Consider the following 27,428-nt stretch of genomic DNA (forward strand, 5'->3'; position numbering starts at 1 on the left):
TCGTTCAAAGTTAATGGTATGAATGATTTAGCGGCTTATTATCATGCATATTTGTGCTAAACAATTCACATTTTTCATTAGAGGCCGCCCTCAGAGGGGGCGCTAATAGAGCCATTAGCAGTGTGATGTATGGCGGGCGCGAATGTGACCTCCTGTCCCTCAACGCCGCGCTGGATAATGAAGAAATACAAACAAATCATATCACATGCACGCACACGGTCACACACGAGGGGGTGGGGGGATGCCAGTTGCTGATGTGTGGGCATCGACACAAATGAATTGGCCACAGTGCCCACAAGGGACGAGAATCAGGCTGTGCCAGTTATACAGCAAGTGATAACCACCCCCCTGAACAACAGATCAGAGAGAAACTGGAGACAAACTATCAAGTTGAGAAAAGCCAACGGTATGCTTGAGGGCTATGATTACTTTATTTGAATAGACACAAAGACAGATTGAAGCTAAATATCTTCCTCAACGTATCACAAGGATCATATTTTTATTCACAGATGAATGTTAGCGTAGCCACGCATGCCACTCGGTGCAGAGGTAGGTTGGCGGCATGCCAGTAAGATGTCGAGAAGTTTGGGATCCTTTCACATTTCAAATAAAACAAACTGCAACAAATATCACAACAGAGCGGCTACAGACTAATAAACACAGAAGGTAATGTACAGACGATCGCTCCCGTAATATATCCCGCCATGGCTAGTTAGAAAATCTTGTAATACTGCCACCATCGGTCAAGCATAGACACAGCAGTTGTACTTTTAAACGCTTTAGTGAAGAAACGACAAAATGAAAGCAAACACAATCATGAGCACATTCATTGACCAGTTGCCGATGGCCACGACGCACAAAATTCCGTACCAAGCACTATTGAATGTTGGGCAACACACGGTGGAGCAGCTGGTTAGAGTGTTGGCCTCACAGTTCTGAAGAGCAAAACCCAGGTCCACCTGTGTGGCGTTTGCATGTTCTCCCTGTGCCCGTGTGGGTTTTCTCTGGGCTCTCTGGTTTCCTCCCACATACCCAAAACATGCATTGTTTGAACACTCTAAATTCCCACGAGGCATGATTGTGAGTGCGACTGTTGTCTGTCTCCATGTGCCCTGCGATTGGCTGGCAACCAGTTCAGGGTGTGCCCCGCCTCCTGCCCGATGACAGATGGTAAGGCTGCAGCACTCCCGCCACCCTTCTGAGGATAAGTGGCTCGGAAAATGGAAGGATGGATATTGTATGTGGGCGGAGCATGCCATTAAAGTTTGATGATCACTGTATGGATTTGATGCGACAAAGTGTATGCGAGGACTCGATTTAATCCGCTTGCACTCCAAAGGAGCATCTTAGGAAATAAGAATCGGACGCCTCCGTAAGCTACGACTTCCATTTTTACACAACTGTAGAACGAATAGCGAGCCCTCATCTGCCCAAATCTACTTTGAGGGAAATCTGTAAGAGAGCAAGCTAATGTTCAGCGCTGAGTTTTAATCACTCCCGAAACTTGACTTCGGCATTCATCTTCAAGCAGTCTCTCAAAGGAGATCGAAGCTGCGAGCTCGGACAGCCTATCAGCCCAGAGCAGGTTTGGCGGCAGGGGTTGAGGGGTTGGGGTTAGGACCGAAATAGAAAGCGGTCAATCTTTGTGAGCGGCCGAGGTGAAGATAGAGCTAAAGCCGTAAGAGTTATCTCCACTACTCATAGCTGTGACACGCAGGTTCCGGAGGCCTTGGGGAGGCGTGCTGGCGTGTTTTCCCTTGGCTGTTTTGTTACGTGTTGATGACAGCTCCGCTACAGCGGTCGGCACGCTGGCTGCTACCGGAGATACGATCCCTAGGAGGAAGGAGGGGGGAAATAAATGGACCTGTCACCATGACGGGATGTGAACAACACACGCAAGCCCCTGTGTGGTGAGGCAAAACCGGCCTTCGTCCTGAGAACAACCTGCCGATCACTTCTAGGTCTGTTCTGGGAATTTTTCAGAACGCTCCATATCTTCTAAGGCCACACGTAATGGAAAAGTGATGTTTTCATGCCATGTATGCATGTCAACTGTAACCTTGCACAACAGAAATAAACAGAAGGTCTACAACTTGTGTGCCACATGAACGAAACACTCTTTCACAGTACAGTTTAGTTGTATTTAGCGTAAATGTTCAATATATTTGCATGTACTGTAATCCTAAAAAACTTAGTATTTAAAGTGCCACTGTCATGAAATACATGATTTTTTAGTATGTTATTAATGAAAAAACGGCAGCTGACATGGACCTGTGCGTTTTTTCAGCACAAAACATGATTTTGACGTATACAGCTTTTTGTAACTCCCGCCATGAAAATCCTCTCAAGGGATTTGTTTTAGAGAAGAAGCAGGAAGTGATGTACATGGCAGGACCGCCCTCAAGTGGACTCTTTTGTTTCCATTAGTTTTACCTCCGAGAAGGTAGCTCGTTGTTCCTTCGTGTTAGCCAAAATGCCGGCTCGTTGCATTGCTTGAACACTCGGGAGGATGGATTTACCCTTCATAACTTTCCAAGAGACCCGGTTCCTCGTGAAAAATGGATTGCATGGGTGCAAAGGACCAGAGCTTCATGGGTTCCAAATGACAGGTAGGTGTGTATACAGCTATTTTAAAAAATAAATAGGTTGCTAAATGTGTCGATGTGCGGATCGGAAGGCTTCCGTGCAGCACCCGCTGAAGGACGGCCTCCGCAGGCCTTGTGGATCTCTACTGGCCTTGTCGACAAGAACGAGCCGGACGCAGCCGTGTTGACAAGGCCGAGCCTGCCGCGGTGGGCCATGTCCGCCCGAGGAGGATAGGGCGGGGAAGTGGTTTGGCCTTTATCCGCATCGCATCTAAATATGGCTCGAAACAATAGGGTAATATTATATATATATAATAACTTCACTCGGTTGTGAGATGTTTTCTTCAAAAAGAGCTTCTGTGTCTGAAGGGGCGTGTCCTACAGTAGGAGCCACAGCATGTTTTCAATGGCGAATGTCCAGGGTGACGTCACCGACAGGAGATGCAGCCAATATGGCGACCACTTGGATGTCGAAAGAGACTTACGCAAACTTTGCGCAAGGATGACGCGCTCTCCAACCATATTTATTTTTTCCATATAGACGAAGTGAATCATGTTATTGTATGTATGTATTTTTCATTTCAATATCTATTTTAGAATGTTTATAGGGATGACACTAGACCTTTAAACATAAATTTCTGGACACATCTATTTTGATGTATTTGCTATGGTTTACAGTATATGAACGGACCTCTCAACATTTATTCATCACAAACACTATTCTTGCACAATAGAAATAAATAGAGTTACTACAAACAATCTAAAGTCAATAAGGCAATGACATACGGCGTCAGGCTCGGAATGCGTCAACATTCAGTACTATCAAAACAATCGCGATTGATTAAGAGCTGCGGTGTTGGAGAATGCAGTGATCAGCTTTAGCGTCTGATAACCAGCCACATTACCGTTACAGTGTAGAAGACACTTGAATGTCCACCACAGTCAGGGTGAGAAAATAAAAGTCAATTTTGCCTACATGCCAACATAACAAAAAAGACTGGCTACAAGCACGAGCCTGCAAGATAAGCCAGGGAAGGCTAATTGACAGCAGGGAGCAGCCATGACTGATTCAGTTCAAGTATAATCGCAACGGTACAATTATATGAGTGAGTTTTTTAGGAGTGGGGCCAAAAAAGCATGTTTGGAAATTCCCCTGGATTCAGTACATTAAACTACCCTGATGAAGACGTATTTGACAAATAGTCCGGAAATACTGCAATGTTCCTTGAGGGGGTGATAGCAAGTCGCTCTCAAAGGAGCTATTTCGCGTTAGCAAAAAAATAATATGTATTTAAAGCTCATTTGGGCCGTGGAAAACTTCATAATTTCCAAGTCAACTCCCTTTGGAGAGATTAAGATAAAAAATAGAGTTTCACCTTCTGATGATGCTTAAGAAGTTAGCATTTACATCTTTCTTACCAGAGGATTTGACACAAAGACTTTGTAGAAGAAGTACAGTGCTATGCGAGGCCAAATTTTGGCGTGGCTAACCTGATGGCAAATATGACACAACCACAACAAAAGTAACTCATTCGACCACAACATTAGATGGACCTGCACTACTATGTAGAGTTCTAATATTCCCTATAAAAGACGTTTAATTCAAAAACTGAACATGCCTGCTCACACTTTCTGGTCGCAAATCTCCAAAATGATCATCACAATTTCCCATGACATGAGCGCCTTGAGACTTTGCTATGAATCCTGTTATGACGATCAGGCCCAGCAAATATTGTTTTGATTAGAGAAACAGCTATCGGTGGATGATCCCCCACCCTACCCCCAATATTGCTGCTCAAAATGATCATCAATATTTGACATCAGTTGACGGTGTAGGTCAAAAAATGCGAGTTTGACCTGCTTCTGATGAGTCCTCAATAGGATTTCATCAAAAATAAGAGCTGTGGAATTTGCCCAATTCGGCTAATTTGGAGACTTTTTCATACGCTTAGTTATTGATTGACGTGCTTAATTTCGTGTGGATGGATGAAACTGGGGTCAGGGGCTACTGTTTTCTACTTTCCATCGAGGGGTCCCAAGTAATATTGGGTGGTCACCAAGATTTTTCATGGGAATTCCAATAGTAGCTTGATACCAATAGGTCCGATAGTTTTATCATCAGTACTGTAGTAGAATGGTAGTACTGTGGCATTCTGCCACTCTGTATAAACATTAGTTCCCGAAGCAATTTTTTTTTTGGCTTGGGTCATAAGAGTAGATTCCACCCTGCACGGACTTGTTTGTTTGTGTGCCACGCCGCTCTGTGGCCTTGTCAAAGCGAGTACGAATCAAACGTGGCCATCAATTCCACACAACAGAGTGTTTGTGCTCCATTCGCACCTCGGGCCTGCGTCTGCCGGGTGACGGATTGGGAGTCGGGATACACAAACGCCCCACACGTAGTCATAAACAACACCCCCCAAAAAGGCATGACAGGCAAAAACACATATTTCGTCTCAGCATACAAGAGACACGACAAACGGCGGCTTCGGGTGGTCATGAGTCAGCTGTCATACGCCGGAACGAAGAGCATTTCGCCGTACCTTCCTCGGTGGTCCGCGCCGTCTTGGATTCGCTGTCCATGCCTTGGAACTCGTTGAAGTAAGGCCGTGCCTTGATCTCGTACACGATGCCCTTCTTCAGAGATGACAAGACCACTCCGCGCTCCGATGGGACCTTCACGTCCTGCGTCTGCCAGTGCCCCGGCGAGGGCAGCCCCGAAGTCTGCCTGTACAGAACTCTGTACCCTTGGATGAACTGGGACTGGCGGTCCACCTGAAGGAAACGATAAAAATTGGTTGAATACATCTAAAACTACTGTCTACTGTCCATTTTGGCAGAAGCTGGGCGAGTGGTTAGCACAGTTCTTCGGTTCAGTGTCTGAATCTCTGCTCCGTCCTTTTACAGTTCCCAAGTGTCTTAATAAAAGTTTGGAGTCGCTGATGTTGTAGTTCTCAGTTCTCGGTATTTTGATCAAAGTTTCTTACTTTACATACCAATTTTGTCAAATACTGTACAGTAGGCGGCAGTCCTTTATTGCACTTGACACTTTTTCTGATAGATTAGTGCAACGCTGCGCCAACTCCAATTTCCAAGATGGACACAAAGGGGAAGTTATGAGATTAATAGAAAACTGAAAAAGAAAGTAGACCTTGAGCTTGGGGGCCAGTGAATCTTCATAATAGTATGAATGAATGTTATCTTTCATTATATATTGTTTGGACCTAGACAACCACTGCACAAAAACTGAATTTCTAAGCTAATTTAGATATTGCTAACCGGGATCCATCCTTCAAACAATGATGACAGTACCTCGTGTCGATATGAAATATGAACTGATACAAATGTCCACAATCATTGTACTCTCAGTGGCTCAGATCCTATGAAGACACCTAAGAACTGTTTTATATCGTGGGGAAAAAAATTATAATATGTCCTTTGAAGGTGGCCATATTAACAAGGGACCGTTTTCGGTGGCCATGTGCTCCCTTGGATTGCTTTTAGTGGATTTTAGCCACCGTTGCTAATTTAATGGCCACTTTTTATCACCGGTAACAGCTACGCTTAGCTTAATGAACGCCCTGACATTAACGCCCGCTGTCCACCTTACGAGTTACCTCCTCTTAGATACTCCGTGACGCCACCTTGAAGGATCCATACGTGGATTACCAATAAAAAGCGGCTACTACCGACCAGGAATGTCACAGAGACGATAATAGCAAATGTGCGCCATTAAATAACGACAAGAAGCCAGCCCCCCCCCCACAAACAACCAAAATACCCCCCCCCCCCCCCCCCCCCGTCGCTCAGTGCACCAGGGCAATGATCGCATCATTCATCGTAATGGCTTGTTAACAGTACAAGCAAAAGCCCGGCTTTCCAAACGATATATTAAACAGATGCTTTTCTCGCGCCGGAGTAAATCAGGGAAATGGGATCGGCTGACTTATTAATGGAATGATTTGGGAATATAAAAGCTCTCTGAGCTGAGGTTGTCGCTGTTTACCGAAGGCGCGTCGCGGCCTGATTGATGAGGGGGGTCGCATTTTGCGTTGATTGGATGTCGTCGTCGTTCGGGAAAGAAAAAAAAAGGAAAAAAAAAAGGAGAGGCCTTCGTCTTGAATTAGCTCTCCGAGTCCCGAGGTGAGACTTATTACTTGGGTAAATAAACATGTCAGCAGGAAAATTGCTAATGTGGCGCGGGTTTGGAACGGGAACCCCGACCCCCCCTCCCGCACACGTCAATAATAGATGCATATGTGTGCGCGTGGACCTGAGTGATTTATACAAATAATAATAAAAAAAAAAGAAAAAAACGAAGTAAAAAAAATCCCGTTAGGCGAGTTTGTAGCCGCTCGGCAATTTGTCTCGTGCGACAGAATGCGCTGATGCCGTGAAATGTAAACGTTTGCACATACGGTGGGGAAAGCAAGATAAATGCATCATATCACAGCAGGAAAAATACTGTTTGCTAAACACTTTATTACCATAAACATTCATTTCTGTCAGAATGAAAATGCATCTCGTGTAATCAAAACAAGATTGATCAACAACCAGATGTTTCTACATCCAGTATATTTTTACTTGGTTTTGAAGTAGTTTAAAGACATAATTTACCAGTAGTTTGTGTTGATTTATGTATTTATTTTACTCAGACCCTCCATCCGTCCAACCATTTTCTGAGTCGCTTATCCTCACAAGGGTCGCGGGGAGTGCTGGAGCCTATCCCAGCTGTCAACGGGCAGGAGGCGGGGTACACCCTGAACTGGTTGCCAGCCAATCACATAGAGACAAACAGCCGCACTCACAATCACACCTAGGGGCAATTTAGAGTGTCCAATGAATGTTGCATTTTTTTGGGATGTGGGAGGAAACCCACGCAGGCATGGGGAGAACATGCAAACTCCACACAGGCGGGGCTGGGATTTGAACCTCGATTCTCAGAACTGTGACGCCAACATTCTACAGATGAACCTGTTTTAAAAACAACAATTCTAAAATAAGTTAACGTAAACGTTATTTTTTATTATTTTTATTTTCATAAAAAACATGGCACCCCAGATGAAAATCTCCCAAATGATATTAAATATGACTTTAAAGAAAGAGATGAGAACAATTTTGCTAACTTGAATAGTCAAAAATGGATCATTTGGGTTTGTGGGAAACACAAAAAGGCACAACCTATGAAATGTGGCCAAGCTATAAATGCAATCTCTGACTCTGTTTTCATAAAAACTTTGAAAAAAAAAAAAAAATTCTAATAAGATGGACACTGAAGATTTTGGTCTGGAAGATATGTTTCTGGGGCTGACAAAAATTCCCTAAAAGATGCTCCCATAAATAAAAGCTCAAAGAAAAGGATCCATTGAAAATACTACAAGAAAAAAAAGGTAAAATTTGCTCCGACTATCCCAAAACATCAGAAACTACATTAAAAGGATTGTTGTGATCTTTTGCACGAGAATGAATGCATTGGAAATATTTGATGAGTGAAGTGGCAATTGTGGGATCCAAGAAAGATGTTCTTTTCCTGTATAAATTAGCATAACAAAATTTGTATGCCCAAACACTAACCTTTGAAAAAACAAAAAACATTCACCATGTATTTTTTTTCCCCCGGATATTTTATGACATATCATTGGAGCATTTTTCAAAGGTTTTTAGAATTTATACAAATAACTCTCAATTTGACTACTTTTAGCATGTCAACCAAAGTTGACAATGTTTAATTGACTTGACAGCAATTTTGTAATCATCATAAATAGCAAAATTGGCCCTCAGCGCCACGCTGACACGCAACACCAATATCTATCGATAATCCGAGGTGACCTCAGTAAGTAAAAGTGATTTCCGGTATCAGCAACTTTAGCCAGCATTGAACCAAAATTTTACAGACATTGTTTTTTTTTTTTGCATCGTTTACTCACCGTCCACGTGACCTGGATGGCCGTGGGACTCAACACCACGGGGTTGTGCAAGCGAACGATCACTTCGCCGAGCTCTTTCTGCACGTGCCGGTGGTCAACGCCCTGAGCCGGAGGACTGATGTCTGCGGGGTAAGAGAGATGGAAAATAGAGGGTGATACGATTAGCCAACTAAACTTTTCAATTCGGTTACAACTTTTAAAGCTTAAAGTCTGCTAATCGCATTTTTTTTTTTTTACCAGGACTTTGGACTCCTCCGTCTGCTGGCATCCTGTACTGAAAATAATATCCTGTAATTCCTGGCCTAAGCCGTGACTTTTTTTCCACAGCCGCTGCGCTCATTAGCGTTAGCACCACCGCGCTAGCATTAGAGCCGCCGTATTAGCACCGCCGCGTTAACTCTTTCCGTTTACCAGAGCTTATCAGTAGGTACGCTCTGTAGGCCGTGAATTACGGTAATTGATGTTTTTGATGAATCAACTTTGACTCGACTTTCATCACATTACGGTCGACTGCAAGTACATCACGGCGCAGTATGCATTTTTTTGTTAGCTTTAACTTCTCTGTCATATTGGAGTCCCAAAGGAGCCAACAACAAGAAGCTGTCTCTGCATTTGGGCTGGCTCCCAAGATGCCAGAAAGCTTTAAATTCAGACAGCGCTGTCTGTTTCAAATTTGAGAGGTTATATTTATACCAGTCAAAGCTGTAACCAATGTGAAATCCAGTGAGTTGCGATTGTCAAAATAGACATCCTCATGTGCTCCCAAAATGTTCAAGGGTGTTTCTAAATACTAGAATTCAAATCAATTTGTTATACACACCATTTTGTATAGATGTACAGTTAAAATTGAAAAATGATCAATATACAGTATAGAAAAATAAAAGGAAGAAATAACAGCAACGAGAGCCGGCTGTGTTTTGTCCCAAAACATTTGTTTTTATGCTGATTAAACTATAAAATGGGTCAATTCGATAAAAAAAAAAAAAAAAAAAAGAGTCAAAGAGCCTCTCGTGGGCACCCACAGAGACCAGCCTGGACAAACACATTAACAAAATAACGGCGCCACTAAGATAAATGGACGCCATGACTTTTTCTGACAGTTTCAGCTATTTTTCATGGCTGTTTTTAATTTACTGGCAAAAAAAAAAAAAAAACCCTTCATAGGAGAAGATTATTTTTAAAAAGTCACAAATCATAGCCAAAGCAATCACGCAAGACGGTCCAAACTTGGTTGGGGAAAAAAAAATACAAAATGCCAATGTCAATAAACACGTCTATATATCACTCGCAAGCCTCCACATCCACGAGGATGAAATTTAAATGGACTCTTCGTTTTATGAAGAGCACGCGTTCGCCTTGACGGTATTTAGTCGAAAGGCTGATTATCATATCAATGTAATCAGGAGACTGCGGCCAGGCCGGTATTGTAATAAAATCTTCCACGAGCCGGGAGGCAGTCATTTCTCCCCGTTATATTCATTAACATACCGGGGACGGCCGTAACTCAGTTAGGCCGTCCAAAAGTAGACATGCTTATTTTCCATAATTACTTAAGTGTAGGCCATAATGAGGCCGGGCTGCGATGGAGGAGTTTGACCTCTGGAAAAGTTCTGCCGTATTTCATTGCAAAGTGGATGATACGCCGCTTTGAAGGCAACGTTGACCTTTGCCAATCAAACGGTCCAGAAATAACCCCGTGCCGATCAGGCCCGGAGATGACGCGCTACCTTGTGTTCTGACGGGCTCCGACATGGGACTCGGGTCACTCACGCCCTGGCCGTTGACCGCCCGGACCATAAACAGGTAGATGGTGTTGGGGCGTAGACCCTTGATGGTGAACTGGGTGGTCTTCACGTGATCCGCCACCGTTTGCCAGCTGTTGCTCACCGACTGGCTGCAAAGGAAAACAAGAAGTGCGCTAGCCCGTGGTACTTGCAGTAACGCGATGAACGTAAGCGAGTCCGTTTTATCGCTTGTACTGTAGCCTACAATGTAGTTAAAAGTGACACAAACCTGAAGGCCTCGATGACAAAGGAGCTGACGGGAGAGGCGCCGACCAAGCCGGCCTGCCACGATAGAGACACGCTGTTCTTGGTGACGTCGGTGACCTGAGGCTTGGAGGGCGGGCCTGGGAGCTCGTCGTCGTCGTGGTTCTTGGTGAGCGTTGCACCGCCGGTTTCTGCAGTACAGGACACCATAAAGTTCCCTAAACCAAGCCCTTCACATTTTGGATTTTTAGGAATAGGAGCACAGGTTGTGGTTCGATGTTTAGTTTTGGGCTAGGACTAGGATTTGGGTTATCACTATGATTACGATCAGTAGTTGTGTTAGGGTTGGGGATTGCATTAGGGATTGGCTCTTCTTAGTTTTTTTTTAAAAAACTTCTCAATAAGTGTATTATCAGTCTTGGGCTTAGTGATAAGAGTACGTATTTTGTCAGGTTTCATGTTAGGGTTACAGTTAGGCCAACACCACCAAATGCAAATGAACTGTTGCATATTGCGCAGGGTTCCGCAACTTCTTGTCATGAGCGGCCCACCATTGGCCATAAAGTAACATTTCAGGGTATGAAGCGAGATCGGCTGACTGTCGCTAAGTTGTACCAATGGGTTGTTTTCACTGAAATCACATTTCTTGCTGAACCACTGCGCGCCGCCATTTAACCTCCCTACCTAACGCGTACCCAGTGTGGAAGTCTCCGGAATGCTCTCATTACTGTTTGTGTTTTTGTGTTTCACGGGCATCTCAGGACTCAAGTACACAAGAGAGGACTTGCTAACCATAAGAGAGCCTTTTTCTGACTTTTTTTCAACAACTCTCGCCATTTCGCTGAAGCTTTTTCCAGAGTTGCTAGTCGGCGCGCTCTTCAAAGCCTTGCAACAAAGAGGCTCGCGGTCCGGGATACAAGTCCGACTTCGAAAGCGGGCACATTGTCTAACGCTTCCGACGAAAGACTTTGGATGTTCTGCGGCTCTGTGCTTCACGGAGACTTGGCTTTGTGGACGATTGCCCAACGCTGCTATCCCGCTGCCCGGTCTCAACCTCAATCGTGCAGATGTGTCGCCAAGCTAAGCTAACAAGCTTAATTGATACTTTTTCAGAAGATTGTTTACTTGAAATATTTGAGAATTTTTTGAAATACTGGATATGTTTATTCTTTTGTCTTTCTGCCACTGTCATCAAATTTTAAACAAATACTACAAAAATTACCACTCAAAAGAATGAGACACAAAAACAGTGTAGATTGCAAAAAAAGCAGAATGCAAAAAAAAAAAACCTCAGATATACGGTCAAAAGAAGTGTAAAATGACCAAAAAAATGAATAAAAAAGCAATTGATACAGGACATCTTTAAAGCAAGTAATAAAAAACAAATGATCCAAGACAAATAAAAGCAAAAAAAAAAGGCCAATGTTCTCTTTTTTCCCCCCAAAAAAGGGAAGAAAAACAAAGGGGACCTCTCCAGTGAAAAGGAATACAACCCTACATGCACAAAATCTGGAGATACTTTCCTGGAGGGGTCTTTGGCAAACAGGCGCTTAAGAATGGGGCTAGGGTTAGGGTTAGGGTTAGGTAACATCACTTGGTGTGTTTTGGGTTGTGGTTATGTTAGGGACAGGGTTAGAGTTAAAGTCCTTCCCGCAAAACAGGTAAACAACTCCTCTCACAAAGTAAGAATAGTTTAGGATCGAGTTCGGCGCTAGCCCAAAACCCAAATCAATAACTATGTTTGAGAATTTGGGGTTAGAGTTGAGGGTTAGTGGTTACAAGTAGTGTAAAGACACTCTGAGAAAGTCAAAACTCCATCACGTACCTTTGACTTCAAGGAAAGCGCTCCAAGACGTCTCTCCGCTCGAGCTGGTTGCCACGCACGTGTAGATCCCCGAGTCTGAGAGCTTTAACACAACGAGACAACATTTTACTTGGTTGAACTCGCATTTAAGCTGCGTAAGCGCCGTTGTTGATATCCGTGACTTCAGATATGGAGCAGTTCTCAGAAACGGGACAAAATCAACAAGAAAAGCGCCGGCGGCGACTTTTACGAGCGAGCCAAGCCTTCCGAGTGCTGACGCTAATTTCCTAATGAATTTCATTTCCTACTCAGCACCCTGCCATCACTCCTCCTCCTCCTCTTCTTCATTTCACCACCGTCCCGCCGACCACAACAAAGCTAATTAATTTAGGCCGCGCCGCACGAGCCCTCTGGACTGACGACAGCTGGCTCGTCCGTCGGTCGGTCCTTCCCCTCTCTGAGCTTTGTTTTGCCCGCGTGTGCGTTCTTCCCATTTATTCAATAACGCGTCGGCGGTCGTCGGCTCCGTCGAGCATAATAGATATTCCACCGAGGCCTCAGAGTGGGGAAAGGAAGATGCGAGTGCTTTAAATTTAATCTACTCAAAACGTGTGCACGCGTGGACATGTGTGTGCATACATGTGCTGCGCATCCTCCGGCTGGAACCCATCCAAGCCCGTAATGCCGAGTCCTGTTAGAGCTGTCGGCCCGCTCAGCAATACCATTAAACTATTAAGGCCAAAAATCAATGCAGTCTATTCATCTTTTTAAAACGTCCACCTGTCAATCATCTTGATGGCTCGTCGGTCATCATGTAAAGCATAGCGACGTTACATAGCAGCCATATTATTAGGCACCCCTTCTTCAGCTCTCTGAATACTGCACATTGCTATCAAATATCTACACATCGATTTTTTCACACGTGAGTGGTGGGCACGCGGAAGCCAATCCCAGCCATCGTCGCGGGAGTGGTGGGAAACACCCTGGACTGGTCGCGAGCCAATGGCAGGACACGTGTAGTAGTATTCTTACCTTGATGTTGGTAATCTGCAGGCTGCCAAGCTCCTGCAGGGACATGCGGGGGTCCTTCCCCAGCAGACTGACGCCATCTTTAAGCCAGCTGACGGAGGGGATGGGGTCGCCCGACGCCTGGCACTTGAGCAGGGCCACGCCGTCCACGCCCAGCGTCTGGTTGGAGGGGCCTTGGCGGATGACGGGCGGCGGTCTGTCCGACAGGACTACGGGGCGAGAAACCGCAACGTGATGAGGACTTAAATGAGGTGGCGGTGGGCTTTTTGGACTATAACAACATCCCGGACAGCTGAGCAGTGGGATCGTGAGCGCTTTCCGCCTTATTTTTAGACGAGACTACTACGAGACGAGCGTGTTTGGCTGAAGGTTGCTGCCAAGTGACTCAATGCGGTTGGGAGAAAAATGCATCGTTATGGGATAACACTTGATCCAACAAGCTAAATACAGGCTGACAGACTGCGTCTGCTTTGTCTCTTCGGTTCTATGTCGACACTGCGCTGTGAGCAAGTGCGAGCGGAAGAGATACATGTTAGTCATCCCCGCCCGCGAGTTTCGAGTTTACGTATTTGTGAATGCAGACTTTGTGAGATTTTCCATCTCACGATACTGCACTTCGCAGGTATACCTAAGTGTGGGTCCGGTGACTGTATTCAAATTGCGACGTGAATTTTGAGGAAAAATAAAGAATACAACTTGTATTTATTATTACTACTACTATTATTATTTGTTAATTTATTATCCATCCATCCATTTTCTTAGCCGCTTATCCTCACAAGGGTGGCGGGAATGCTGGATCCTATCCCAGCTGTCAACGGGCAGGAGACGGGGTGCACCCTGAACTGGTCGGCAGCCAATCGCAGGGCACATAGAGACAAACAGCCGCACTCACAATCCCACCTAGGGGCAATTTAGAGTGGCCAAATAACGTTGCATGTTTTTTGGGACGTGGGAGGAAATCGGAGTGCCTGGAGAAAATCCACGCAGGCACGGGGAGAACATGCAAATTCCACACAGGCGGGTCCGGGATTGAACCCGGGACCTCAGAACTGTGAGGCCAATGCTTTACCAGCTGATCCACCGTGCCCATTTATTATCTATCTATGGAAGATTAAAATCACCTTTTCGGTATTTTATTACTACTATTTCTACTTTTAACTACAATATTAATCTTCCTTTTTACAATATACAGTCATAATAACTATTATAGCAAATGGCGGCACGGTGGTTCAGCTGGTAAAGTGTATGCCTCACAGTTCTGAAGTCCCGGGTTCAATCCTGACCCCGCCTGTGTGGAGTTTGCATGTTCCCCCCATGCCCATGTGGGTTTTCCACGGGCACTCCGGTTTCCTCCCAAATCCCAAAAACATGCAACATTAATTGGACACTCTAAATTGCCCATAGGTGTGATTGTGAGTACAACTGTTGTCTGTCTTGATGTGCCCTGCAATTGGCTGGCAACTAGTTCAGGGTGTACCCCGCCTCCTGCCTGTTGACAGCTGGGATAGGCTCCAGCACTCCCTGTGACCCTTGTGAGGATAAGTGGTGAAGAAAATGGATGGATAGCAACTAAATCTTTTGAGGTGCTTCAATTTTTATTATTATTTTTTTTCATCCCTGGTCAACCCAATTGAAAAGTGTCTAATAGTGAGGGGGGGGTCCTTCTTCGTGTCAGAGGGTGAACTCTGGGTTTAAAAGCAGCCGAATAATGTCGGATACCCCCCCCCCCCCCCGGCCTATTGCAGAAGCCACATTAATTAGACACCATGGATTAATGACACCAGACCTGCGGGGGATAATTAGCCATTCTGCCACATCTGTAACCTTTCACCACGTTATCGCACCTTTCCTTTTTTTTTCCGAGGAGACAAAAGCCCCCCCCCCTCCCCCGAGTTACGAGGATTACTCCGGAACCCCCAGAAGGTTGAAAACCCACTAAAAGATGCCGAGCGATTCGGCTGGACTGTGGCAAAGGAGGTGAAGTTCCGCAAATATGACCGTCGGCAGCTAGTTTTGCAATTGCAGGTGAAAAATGGCAGATGTTGCGGCAAATTAAAAAAAATACCGGGTCATATCACATGATTGTTCACAACTAAAATGATAGTTGTGGAGAACCGAGTGGGATCCTTCCAACCAACGCAAAAACATGTGAATACTACAGTACATACATTGGGTTTTAAGCAATTATTTGAATATACTGTTCTACTGACTTTAATTAATATTATCCATCATCACTCTTGATAGTATTGAACCTTATAAAAAGGTATAGCAATGATAAAATTGTGAAGAATGAATTAATATTTTCCAACATTTTTTGCTCTAATTCATTGAGTGCTGTGCTTTTCTTCTGTACAGTGTAATGCATACCGTACGTATGATATTAATACATTTTAGCATGAAACCCAAGGATGACAGTAACATTAGTTGGCGTAATATTAGCCTTTTTTCTCACAGAGAAGAACAAATATATTCCTGTGAGTTGACAATTGCAGTGTCGATTGCGGTTCAAAACGATAATACGTTGTTTCGTGATGGGCAGCCGGGGCCACATTCGTTGCGGCGGGTTGCCAGGTGTACGCGTGTGGGCATATAGTCCGTCTGTCTAACATTATGTTGCCGTGCTCGCAATTTGTTTGCGATTATCAGTTGTAAATCACAAAAAAAAAAAAAAAAAAAAATAGGAAGCAAAATGCAGCTGCTTCATTTCCATTTCCAGACCCTCCCTTTGGTGCTAACAAAGACCACCAGGCTGACACCAAAGCTGAGGGAGAATCGCTAAATGGCCCGGATGAGAATGTGGGGCCGTGCGTTTTGGGAATGCGGGGCCGCATTCCGAGCCTGATGGATGTGCTCGCGGAACGTGAGACCGACAGCGGGAGGCTGGGCCGAGGGGGCCTTGGGTTTCCGGATCAGGAATTTCTCATTACGGATCTCCTTGAACCTGGCGGACGCGTCTCCACTAAATCACGCAGCGGCAGCCGCGGCTACAGCGGGCGTGGCCCTGACCTCCCCACCCCCCACCCACCCACCTTCCGTCCCGCTCTTCCTCTCGCACCGAGCCACCCGTTGGTGTCGCCGACTTCCTTGTCCAGACGGGAGGACGGTCATCTATTTCGCCATCACGGTCACTCAATCACGGACTCTCTCGACCAAGCGATCGTTAAAACGTGAACCCAAGGACGATGCTTTCGTTCGTCTTCAAAGGGACTAAATGAGGGCCATTGTGCTCTGACTTGCTTTGATTAACTGTTAAGGGTGTGGCGGAACACTGTCAGAAGAACTGACGCACATTTACGCTCTAAATTCAAATATCTGTCCATGAAACTGTATTGGGTTTGGTATTGGTGTATCTGGTTGGTATTTTTTGCATGCAATCAGATTTCAGACAATGTAATCTGACCAGGGACCTTCAGCATAAGTAGTGCCTCCTGATATAATTTTAACTATATTAGAAATGAAAGCCTTTATTTAACCAACAAGTTTTCCAATGAATCCCCATCGCTTTTTGAAATAATTAAAAAAAAATACCAATTGTAGTTAGTTGAGACCCATCAGATGGTATTTTACAGCTGATACATGGCAGTCCATCTACTGAAAATGTCATGTCATGTCATTATCCAAGCCGCTTATCCTCACAAGGGTCGCAGGAAAGCTGGAGCCTATCCCAGCTAGCTTTGGGCAAAAGGCAGACGACACCCTGAACTGGTCGTCAGTCAGTCGCAGGGCAGACATCGACAACATCACTGAGCGGGAATCGATCCCATGCTTCCCACACCAAAGGCAGGTGTGTGTACCATTCTGGCAGAAGTGACTCTTCAACTAAAAATTAAGGACTAAAATAAATATCATCAAAGTGTTGTTTTTGGTGTGATTTACTTGATGAACGTCTGTCTAAATTGCTGTTCTGGCAACCTGTCGAGTTGGCGAGCTGCACCAGGGAGTTGTTTCTTCACAAAAATCAAGCAACAAGCTGCCACTCAACCAAGATTATGAGCAATTCTGACATACATTTTCTATATTTTATTTGAATCTACCTTTCTGCATGTTACCTTGCAGTTGATTTCAGTTGTAAAGTATCTGGTGGGCTTTACTAACATTACCACAGGAAGAAGAATTAGAGTTAAATGGGGCTTTACCGTCCGTGACCTCCAGCTGCGCCTTGGCCAGGATGCTGCCAGCGACAGTCAGTGCCTGGCAGATGTAGTAGCCGGCGTCGCCCCGCTGCACCGAGGCGATGGTGAGGGCGCCGCCGGGCGACACAGAGAAGCGGCTGTTGGGCTGCTGCGGCTGGTTGGGGAACAACAAATTCTGCGGGGAAGATGAGCCAGAGTCAAATCAGTCAAAGGAAGCCACCTTAAATTAAAATAAAATAAAATCAAATCAAGTTTTCTCCAGGCAATCTGGTATCCTCCCACATCCCATAAACATGCAACATTAATTGGACACTCTTAATTGCCACTAGGTGTGGTTGTGAGTGCGGCTGTTTGTCTCCATGTGCCCTACGATTGGCGGGCAACCAGTTCAGGGTGTACCCCGCCTCCTGCCCATTGACAGCTGGGATAGGGTACAGCACTCCCCACGACCCTTGTGAGGACAAGCGGCGAAGGAAATGAATGGATGGAAAATAAAATAAAATAAAATAAAATAAAAATTCAGTGCCTAGTTCGTCACCTATCACGTGGCAGCTCGGTTAGAGAAAGAACTGTAATTTATACACACACAAAAAAAAGTTTTTGAAATTAAAACAATATTGAGTCAAAGACCAGAGTGCTCCCTCCAAAACCGAAAATTAATCCATCCACTCACAACTGGTCGATAAAACTCTTGTCAGCTAACTTTTTTAAAACAGCTGGCAACTGTTTTAAGTTGTGAAAAAATATTCTCGATATGTCTCCTTTGAATAATTTACACATTAATTCTATTTCAGCTTTAGTGGTGGAGTGCAAACACATTAGAGTTAATTACTTGAATGCGACAAATGAACAACAACCGAAATGATACATTTCACAAATTAGTACATCCCTAGCACATGAGCGTTTAACACTTCATCATCCTCAAGAGGGAGAAGGTGGGGAAAAAAAACACACTTTTCTGTCACTTATTCAAATTAATTAGGCTGAGTTTCCCAGCGAATAATTACGATTGCACCTCGGCAAAAGTCGCTCGCCTCCGACGGAGTTCAACAGTCGCAGTGAGCCACTCGCCCAAAAATGTTCATTTGCTCGTGAGTCAATGTCGGGGGTTAAGTGGCAAACACCACGCCAACTAGTGACAACACGTACTTCTTCAGTGGAATACTTTGATGGCCTGCGGGCTACATGCGAGTGTGTGTATGTATGTGTTTGAAACGTAGCCACGGCTGATTCATATCACCGGGCTCATCGACAGGCCCCGACCGGCTCCTAATTGCCGGTGTTGTCGAGTGTTGCGAGGACTCCCAGGTATTTGAATGGCTTAACTGTTCCGGTGAGAGATGGGATCGTTCTTATCAGTGCGGTGGGTTACTGGGAAAAGCGATTAGCACGCCGCCGGCTGTGCGAAAAAGGTTCATCTGTTGCTACGGATGACGTAGTGAACTGTGAAGATCTGTATCAGGGCACAGAATCCAAAGTACTGCACTTTAGAGTTGGACTTCTACATTACAGATGGATTTGGTCAGTTCCACGGCATGACATCAGAGGACCCCGATTCTCAGGCAACTAGTCAACAGACAGGAACTCCGGGCTACCCGGTGCTACATCACAGAAATGTGAAACTCAACGAGCTACAGCTAGGATCTGTTATTTCGGTGATCTTTAAAACTTCTGTTTACCTTCAGTTTGGTATGCTACTGTTTGCATTTTATCAATTTTTTATCGGAAAAGATCAAAAAATAGCCAAATGGAACCGCAACTTGTTTGCGGTGACATCTTGGTGGCCTTCTTTTTTGTTGTTGGAATGTACGATGGAATGGACCCACATTGAAAACGCAATCCGGATCAGGGTTTTTCCAGGTCTGAACAGTGCCGTGTGGAACTGAATCGCAGCTAAGGACAGAAGTAACTCGGACACATTTTTTATTTTTCTCACCAAATTGAAATCCATCCATCCATTTCCTTTGCCGTTAATCCTCACGAGGGTCGCGGGGAGTGCTGGAGCCTATCCCAGCTGTCCGCAGGCAGGAGCCGGTTTACACCCTGAACTGGTTGCCAGCCAACCACACGGCACAGAGACAAACAGGCGCAGTCACAATCACACCTAGGGGCATTTAGAGTGTCCAATTAATGTTACATGTTTTTGGGATGTGGGAGGAAACCGGAGTACCTGGAGAAAACCCACCCGAGCATGGGGAGAACATGCAAACTCCACACAGGTGGGGCAGGGATCGAATCCGGGTCTTCAGAACTGTGAGGCCAACGCTTTACCAGCTGAGCTACCGTGCCACCCCAAATTGAAATATTAAATATTTTTCCTTTAAAGCCTTTGCTTGGACTCCATTTCCCCTGGGTGGCGTGGTGCATGTCTCATTGTGTATGGTAGAATTTAGAATTGTAGAGAATGCATTGCCTTGCATTTTCCATGATAAAAGGTCCAAAGCTGTCAAATAAACATTCAAATTATATTTTATAATAATGTTTGATTTGATCTTATGGGTAGAACTGTACTCCATGGCTAGGTGGAAACAGAGGATTGCATGCGATGTTATGCGCTTACTTGACTTCCTTCTTTTTGCCAAAATACTGCAGGCTGAGGGTTCCCTTTGGTCTCGCATGGAAAGGTGGCAGTGCGGCCTTGGGCCACGATCTGGTCTCTCGGGCGGATGACGAACTGCGGGGCAGCTGAAATGAAACACCGCATTGTCAGTACAACCGACAAACATCAGGGTGGTGGGTTACAGGAATTTTTGGAGCCAAGACAAACCAACCGTACCGTCAAACCAAAAATCCATGAAGCCGAGCTCCAGGTTTTGCTTTGAACGCACACTATGATCGCCATGGTAACCAGGCCGGCCATTCATCCAAAGAATGAATGGCAGTCACATTGACAATCACAGAGGGGAAGCGTCAATAACACCTGAGACAGCACATGACTACAAAAAGGGGGTTACACGGGTTCGCTCTGAGCCGTTTAGAAGAAGCGAGAGGCAGATATTTGCTCTGCCTCGCCACCAAATCTGGTTGCAAGTCTGAAAATTCAATTGCAAAAGTTTGGAACCCAATGGCTGAAAAGTCGCCGCGGTCGGTACCGACGACTCTGTCGGATTGCAACGCAACGCCGGTCGGGCCCGAGTGAGACGTCTCACGCCTGACAACTCGACAGAGGCGGTTCCATAATAAAGCAAGCGGAGAGATGAGATAACCCGTCGGAAATTCAACAAATTAGGTAATGGAAAGGAAATGTACACCGCCTCACGCTGTTAGCAAACACAGTGCAGATCCGCATCTGGACAGTTGGACGTCATGGCTACCGATGTGCTTTTGGCAGGACGTCAAGTAATAATTCAAACTGTTCGGTCCCTGCTAAAGATGGCGGGTGCTAGCAACACCAGCATTAGCATTATGTTGCTTTAGTCTGTATTGTTTGTTTCCTAAAAAAAAAGATAAAGTTTAGATTTTTAGATTTTCCTCAACAGATACATTAAAGCTGTTACAGAGGATTACATATTTGTTACTGGTACTGCCACAGTTACTGTTATTTGTCGAGATTCTTTCATTTATTGGAAGTGTATCGCTAGCTGTGTGTGTGGGGCGGGGGTGGGGGGGATACCATTACAACTCGAAAGCGTTTCATTTTGTACAACTTCCTACTAAATTGTCTACAGGGCTGTGGGTAGTAGATTTAGTAGACAATTGATGCACTGCAACATTGTGTCCCCTCCCCTGTTTTCCCTTTATATAAATTCTCAAGTCTGACAAGCCAGCTGGTTCCAGTAAGACCCAACTTGGTCCCATTTGGCAGCTTTTTCCATGTAATCCCTGCATCGGTGTGTCTATCTGTGTGTGTGTGTGTGTGTGTGTGTTTGGGGAGTGTATTTGTAAAAGATACACACACGTACACACAGTTGGGAACAGTACAGATGGCCGCAGATTTACAGCGTTCTCGCTTGGCCTTGTGCAGCTTGGCTATCTTGTGGCTCTCAAAGCCCGGGACTGATACTGAGCTCCTAAATCACGCTCTGGCGGGGACTCAACTCCCTCCCTGCCGCCCTCGCCTTCCGCCGTCCGACACGCTGCATCGATAAACACATCAAAAAACCTGCGACGAGCCGCCTCGGCCTTTCTCACGCTCTCTTTTAAAGCCGTTGTCCGTCATTTTCTTGCAGCGCATAAGCGGGCGTCGATAGTTTGTGCTCGTTTGCAATGAAATGATAAAACAAACATAGCTTTCATTTAAAGCATAGAATATAGCGTAGAATAGCGTCCGTGAGCCAAGGTCATATTGTACAGTGGTCTGTGATCTTACGAGAACCAGCCAGGCCACCGGAATATTCTTAACAGGCCGCTCGCGTTCAGAACGCTGGCTTGAGTTGGCAAAAGACCTGAAGGTGGAACAAGAACCAAATTGTTCTTTTTTTTATCCTTCAATAAGCTTAAGAATAGCAGTGTCAGCACGATCACTGACTGAAATGTTGCGTTCCAGATGTGTGTCGCATACTACATTTCAAGACATGGAATTATAACACAAATGAGAATTGTTATAAATTTGTTATATAATTTAGCTTATTTTAAAATGTAAAAATAAGTATAGATAAATAAATAAATTCATTAATAATTAATTAAAATAAATAAATTCAATAAATAATAATAATTGTAATAAATTTAGATACATTTTTATAAAGAAAATTTTGCATTTTGGAACCCAAAAAAAAACAGTCCATTCGTGTTTAACACAGTGACTTGAAAGTGAATGATGTGTTTTGACTGTCGGGGGAGTCTCGTTTGATACGATGGTCTTGTTTTTGATTCATTACCACATGTTCAGTGTTTAAGTCCCTGGACTAGGGAAAAAAAAAAAGCTGCTCAAATGCGGCGGATGCAAAAAGTTTGGTAGTTTAACAGCTCGCCTTAAGGGAAAATTGATCCTGATTTGATTTAGAATACATTCATGACGTGAGATTTTGTTTCCTGTCCCCTCTCCAGGAAAAAAAAAAAAACATGACCCGACCCCCACATTTAATTCACGACAAGTCACATCTGTCGGGGGGTGGGAAGGGAGACCAGACACACAGGAATGCAAACTTCAAAGGCCTGACGACTACTTTCCAGTATTTCCTATGGGATGGAAAAAAAATCATTCTAATAATAAAGAAATGTGATTGAAATGTGCTAAACGTAAAAGGTGCACCGGGATGCAAAAGAAGGCATGCGGGATGAGGTCAAATCAGAAGGATGGTTACTTACCGACACGGCCGTCTGAAGAAACGACAATGGAGGAGTGGACGCACACACAAACACACAAGAAAAAAACAAACAAAAATAAATAAATAAAACACAGACGTATACGAAAAAACAGAAGCATAAACATAAAAAAAATATAAATGAAATCAAAGTCAGAATGAATGACATTGAAACCAAGCATGACAGGGAAGGTCCAGTTTTTGCTCCAGATCCATTACAGTGATCCCCCGCATACTCGCAGTTCACCACTTGTCAATTCACGTTTGCAGAGTTTTACAGGAAACTATTATCTATTTTGTTCAAAACTTACCTACTGATGTTTTTAAACTCAGGCCAAAGCCATGTCTAATACAAAAATAGTACTTTGCTGCCATTTTAAAGCATAACAAGGCGCTGCGTTGAAGTGTTGTGTCATTTAGTCTTGACCATAGCCTTGTACAGTAAAAAAAAAAAAAAAAAACATTGCTTACCAATTATCTACAGTTTGGGGGGGGGGCGGCAATTACTCAGGGCTCAGTCCCTAGCCACCGTCAATATCGGGGCTTCACTGTGCACAGATGACCCCTCGTAGTCCAAGGTGGTACCCTCTCTGTCTAGGCCAATGAATGCCGCAATGCTGCGGGTGTTGGCAAAATGCCAAGTGAGGGTCCAAAAATCCCAAGGGTGCTGCTACTTCAATTTTTAATCCCAAGATTCCAAAGGAGAACAGAAAAGCTCAGGGGTGCCCGAACAACACTTCCCCCCCGCCTGTAAGCGTTTCCCCACAGGGACCTCCAACACGTTGGGTTTAATGGCAACGAGACTGCTGACAATGGTGGGAAATTATGGTCGAGGCCGTTTTATTAACCTCGCAAACTCCCAGGTGAGGGACTGGCGGTGTGGGCCAGTAAACTGTGAAATGGCTTTGCTGGTGACTGGATGATTGCGGAGGTGACGACAACTGTAGAAGAGGAAAAAAAAAAGGGGGGGGGGCAAGTGGCGAGCCTAGCCAATGTAAATAATTAAACAGATTCATAGACTGCCGACATCTCTGTGGTGGCGGCACCCGAGACGAACGTCGGCATCTGGGTTTTGACCTGTGAAGGCTCCGAGTAGGCGAATGGGCCGATGGGTGAAAAACAGACAATCTTCTTTGCGCTGCTGTGAAAAGAAGAAAATGTTGTCTGTCTGTCCGTCCATCCATTCATCCATGCATCCATGCATCCGACAATTGTTCAATTTATTTTACAAAGGGTTTTAGTTTTCACTAAAATGCCAGCTATATGTGACCCTTCTCAAAAGTGAAGACAATTTGGCATTTTTTTTCGAGATTCTACAGGGCAACATGAAGCAGATGTGCATGAGTTGCTTTTGAGAGCCTGACACCTTTGATATACTGTATACACCCTACCGCTCAAAGGTTTGGGGTCACTTTTAAATGTCCTATAGAAAACCTTTTTCTCTTGAAGATAAATTAATCGCAAATCGCAGCCATTTTTAATTTGGTGTAAAACAGTAGTTTTCTTTCATTTCTATTGTGACCCTTAAAGTCTTTGTTAAGTATGACAGGTTTGTTTTGAGGGAGAAAATGAAATTTTCACAGTGAGTCCAAAAGTTTGAATGCTAGTGTAGTGATAGCTTTGTTTTGCCTATGAAGACTACATGGATAGCGGGCGTCCCTTAAATCTCTTTACATTCTCTTTTCGGGTGTTTGGTCCAGGTATCATATGTACGAACGTGAAGCAATCAGCATTTGACAGCTCAGGCTATGCAGTTTTTGTAAAGATATCATTCCTTTGCTCGTCAATGGACATGATATGAACAAGTTACAAAATTGGCGTCTGGCAAGATATTTTTCCGTCCCAGACGGCGGAAGTCTTCGATGAAAACACAGAACTCTTAGAGCAGGCATCCACGCAAAGCCTGGGAAAGTCTGCACTGGAACTCCGAATCAACAAAAGGTCGCAAGAATGGGCAGATCATTCGGAGAGCGGTCAAGCTTTACTTGTCACGACTTCCAGGGAGTCAAAGATTTCTGGCAAAAGATTATGAGGCAACGTGAATTTGGATAAAACTTCTCAAAATGGCGCTCAACTGCTGTCAGGGAAGGAAAAGGTCTTGCAAGGCGAAATTTTGCAATGTGAATCCACTGTCAATATGAAAACCAGCGTCAAGGCAATTCTATGCTTAGAAAAACTGAACGTCATCACATCTTTCTGTTTGAATCCTATAGAACTAAATCGAAAAAGGAAGTGGAAATCGCTGCGTAGGCAAGCAGTTGACCAACTCGACGACTTGAAGAGACTAAAGGGTTTTCCTGCGAACAATGTTCCGATACCTCGGACGGTGAGCGTGGCGGAGGCCTCCAGCTTGCCCACCCGGTTCTCCGCCACGCAGCTGAAGGTGCCCTCATCGTTGACGGACGCCTTCTTCACCCTCAGCACGTAGTCGTCCTTGTCGTATTTGATTTCGTACCTGTCAGGTGAAACAGATGCAAGGTGAGGTCTCCCCCCCACTAAAAAAAAAAAAAAAAAAAAAATGAACAAGCAAAGTTGGCGACTGCCTCGTGCTCATTCTGACAAATCAAGATTGCAAGGCGGATCAATTATTCAACGAGGTTGGCTCAGAACCCCGCAAATGTATTCATTATTTATGAAGTGTTTTTCGCGGAGAGTACTCGGTGCATCTCCGTAAAGCAGACGGCGGTCAAGGTCTGCCTGAATGCGCGCAGTAAGTACACAAAGTCAAAAGTGCTTTCAATTCGCTTAAGTAATTAAATACGCTGGCATTGTTAAAGCTGTTGACGGGATGAGCGCCCGGTGAAGAGGGAACAATGTGGAGTCGGTCGCTGGGCCCCGCTTGAAAAATATCTGCTGTCTTTCATTTAGTGTAATAACAGAATGGAAATACACACAAATGGCCTTCACTGTTGAACAGAATAAACCGAGTGAAAACAATTACGTGCGTTCCCATCGAATGGTACGGTTCAGATGTTGTATAAACGGTACTGTCAAGTGTGTGCAATCCTTCTTCTTTCTAAATTAACGAGATAAGTATTGTGGGTTGACAAAGAAATGCAAAACAATCATAATAATTAAACAAAACATAAAACTGAACAAAAGAAACCGTCTCAATAAATGGAAATGGAACATCAGGGTCTTAATTTTCAGGATATTTTTGTGGTGATCGTACCACACGCACTCGAAAGGGTAATTATACTGGTCCAGGTCAGATATTTGGAGACATCTTTGGAATGGAAATACAAAAAAAAGGACAAAAAATAAGTGAAGAGGACTTGGTGGAATGGACCTTTTCGACCTGTCAATCACTCATACAATAATAGCCAATCAGATAGCCGCATTGTCTTAACCCCTGGCCTGACACGCCCCTCTCGCCTTATTGTCCCACATGCAATGCTGGTTGTCAGTAGCGTGCGCTTGGAAAAGTTAATGTTACGAAGAAAATGGTCCTCAGATGCGCTTGGGGAATGTGCAATTCTGATGAAGATTTTCCGAAGCATAAAACACAGTTGACGAAGTGTCTACGATAGATGAAGGCTCGCGGAAGACCGCACGTACAACTAAATGTGGACAATATTACGAGCCAAGTCAAATGAATACTCCCACTCTCTTATAAAGACTACAACGATATTACTCGTGATGTTTCCAAGTAAAAAGTACTCACCCTGCTTTACATGCGCAGTACGATTCCACAATTTTATCCAGTTGGATTTCAATATGAATGTGAATGTTTGTGAGGTGTCAAACTTTTTTGCATCAATCTCCAACATTTCGCTGTAACTCTGACATTGTGTCCTGCTCCGTCCAAAATCTTAATTGCGTGTACATATCCTTGCGTGAAACAGTTGAGACCTCTCTGTAGAACTCTTTTGGACAAGTCTGACGCATTTGGCAACAAAACATACCCCAATATTATCTGGAATACGCGACAGAGAATCGACTTCAAACATGTTCTGTTCGACCGCCATTTTGGAAGCTTGTGGGACATGGCTAAGGGGGCGGAGCTTAAGATCACCTTCGGAAAGGACCATTGTGGCTTTATTCTGGACATCAGCCACCCAACTCTGCAATAGTACCAAAACGTATGACTGCGAACATTACCAAAACAAAGGGGGACAGAAAAGTGGGTTAGTCCACAATGGATATTTATTTTTGGGTCACTTGGAAAAAACAATGGCAATGCTGTTAAACTATGAGATTTGGTAGAAATGGTGCAAGTAGATCTAAAAGGGGGGCAGTGCTGGTTGCATATTTTGCAAAAAAAAAAAAAAACTGCTCAACTGTACTACTTGGTGGCAGCACAATGCTTCAGATGGTAAAGTGTTGGCCTCACAGGTCTGAGGACCCGGGTTCGATCCCGGCCCCGCCTGTGTGGAGTTTGCATGTTCTCCCCGTTCCTGTGTGGGTTTTCTCCGGGCACTCTGGTTTCCTTCCACATCCCAAAAACATGCAACATTAATTGGACACTTTTTTCCCCTCGGTGTGATTGTGACTGTGGCTGTTTGTCTCCATGTACCCTGCGATTGGCTGGCTGCCCGTTCACAGCTGGGATTGGCTCCACCACTCCCCGCAACCTTCGTGAGGATAAGCGGCAAAGAAAATGAATGGATGGATGTACTACTTGGTGGAAACACAGCTTGTGAGTTTTTCTTTTTCCCCATTTGTAACACACAAGGCTTTATTTGGATTGTTACAATGCTATGAAACTACTACTAATTT

At 44.5% G+C, this 27,428-nt stretch overlaps 1 protein-coding gene across 2 annotated transcripts in view; it reads right to left on the bottom strand.

Moving 5' to 3' along the window:
• The window catches only part of robo2 (roundabout, axon guidance receptor, homolog 2 (Drosophila)), a 377,328-nt gene that overhangs the window by 41,308 nt on the left and 308,592 nt on the right, over positions 1-27,428 (bottom strand). For both annotated transcript variants that reach the window (XM_061827028.1, XM_061827029.1), the window contains 10 exons: positions 25,028-25,164; positions 22,714-22,725; positions 20,027-20,151; positions 17,470-17,641; positions 13,337-13,542; positions 12,326-12,407; positions 10,526-10,691; positions 10,240-10,406; positions 8,513-8,634; positions 5,129-5,360 (listed from right to left, as the gene is read on the bottom strand). In XM_061827028.1, the coding sequence (XP_061683012.1) occupies positions 5,129-5,360; positions 8,513-8,634; positions 10,240-10,406; positions 10,526-10,691; positions 12,326-12,407; positions 13,337-13,542; positions 17,470-17,641; positions 20,027-20,151; positions 22,714-22,725; positions 25,028-25,164 (1,421 nt within the window). The remainder of the gene's footprint in view (positions 1-5,128; positions 5,361-8,512; positions 8,635-10,239; positions 10,407-10,525; positions 10,692-12,325; positions 12,408-13,336; positions 13,543-17,469; positions 17,642-20,026; positions 20,152-22,713; positions 22,726-25,027; positions 25,165-27,428) is intronic.

Source organism: Syngnathoides biaculeatus, chromosome 8, assembly GCF_019802595.1.
Source record: "Syngnathoides biaculeatus isolate LvHL_M chromosome 8, ASM1980259v1, whole genome shotgun sequence".
Classification (NCBI taxonomy): domain Eukaryota; kingdom Metazoa; phylum Chordata; class Actinopteri; order Syngnathiformes; family Syngnathidae; genus Syngnathoides; species Syngnathoides biaculeatus.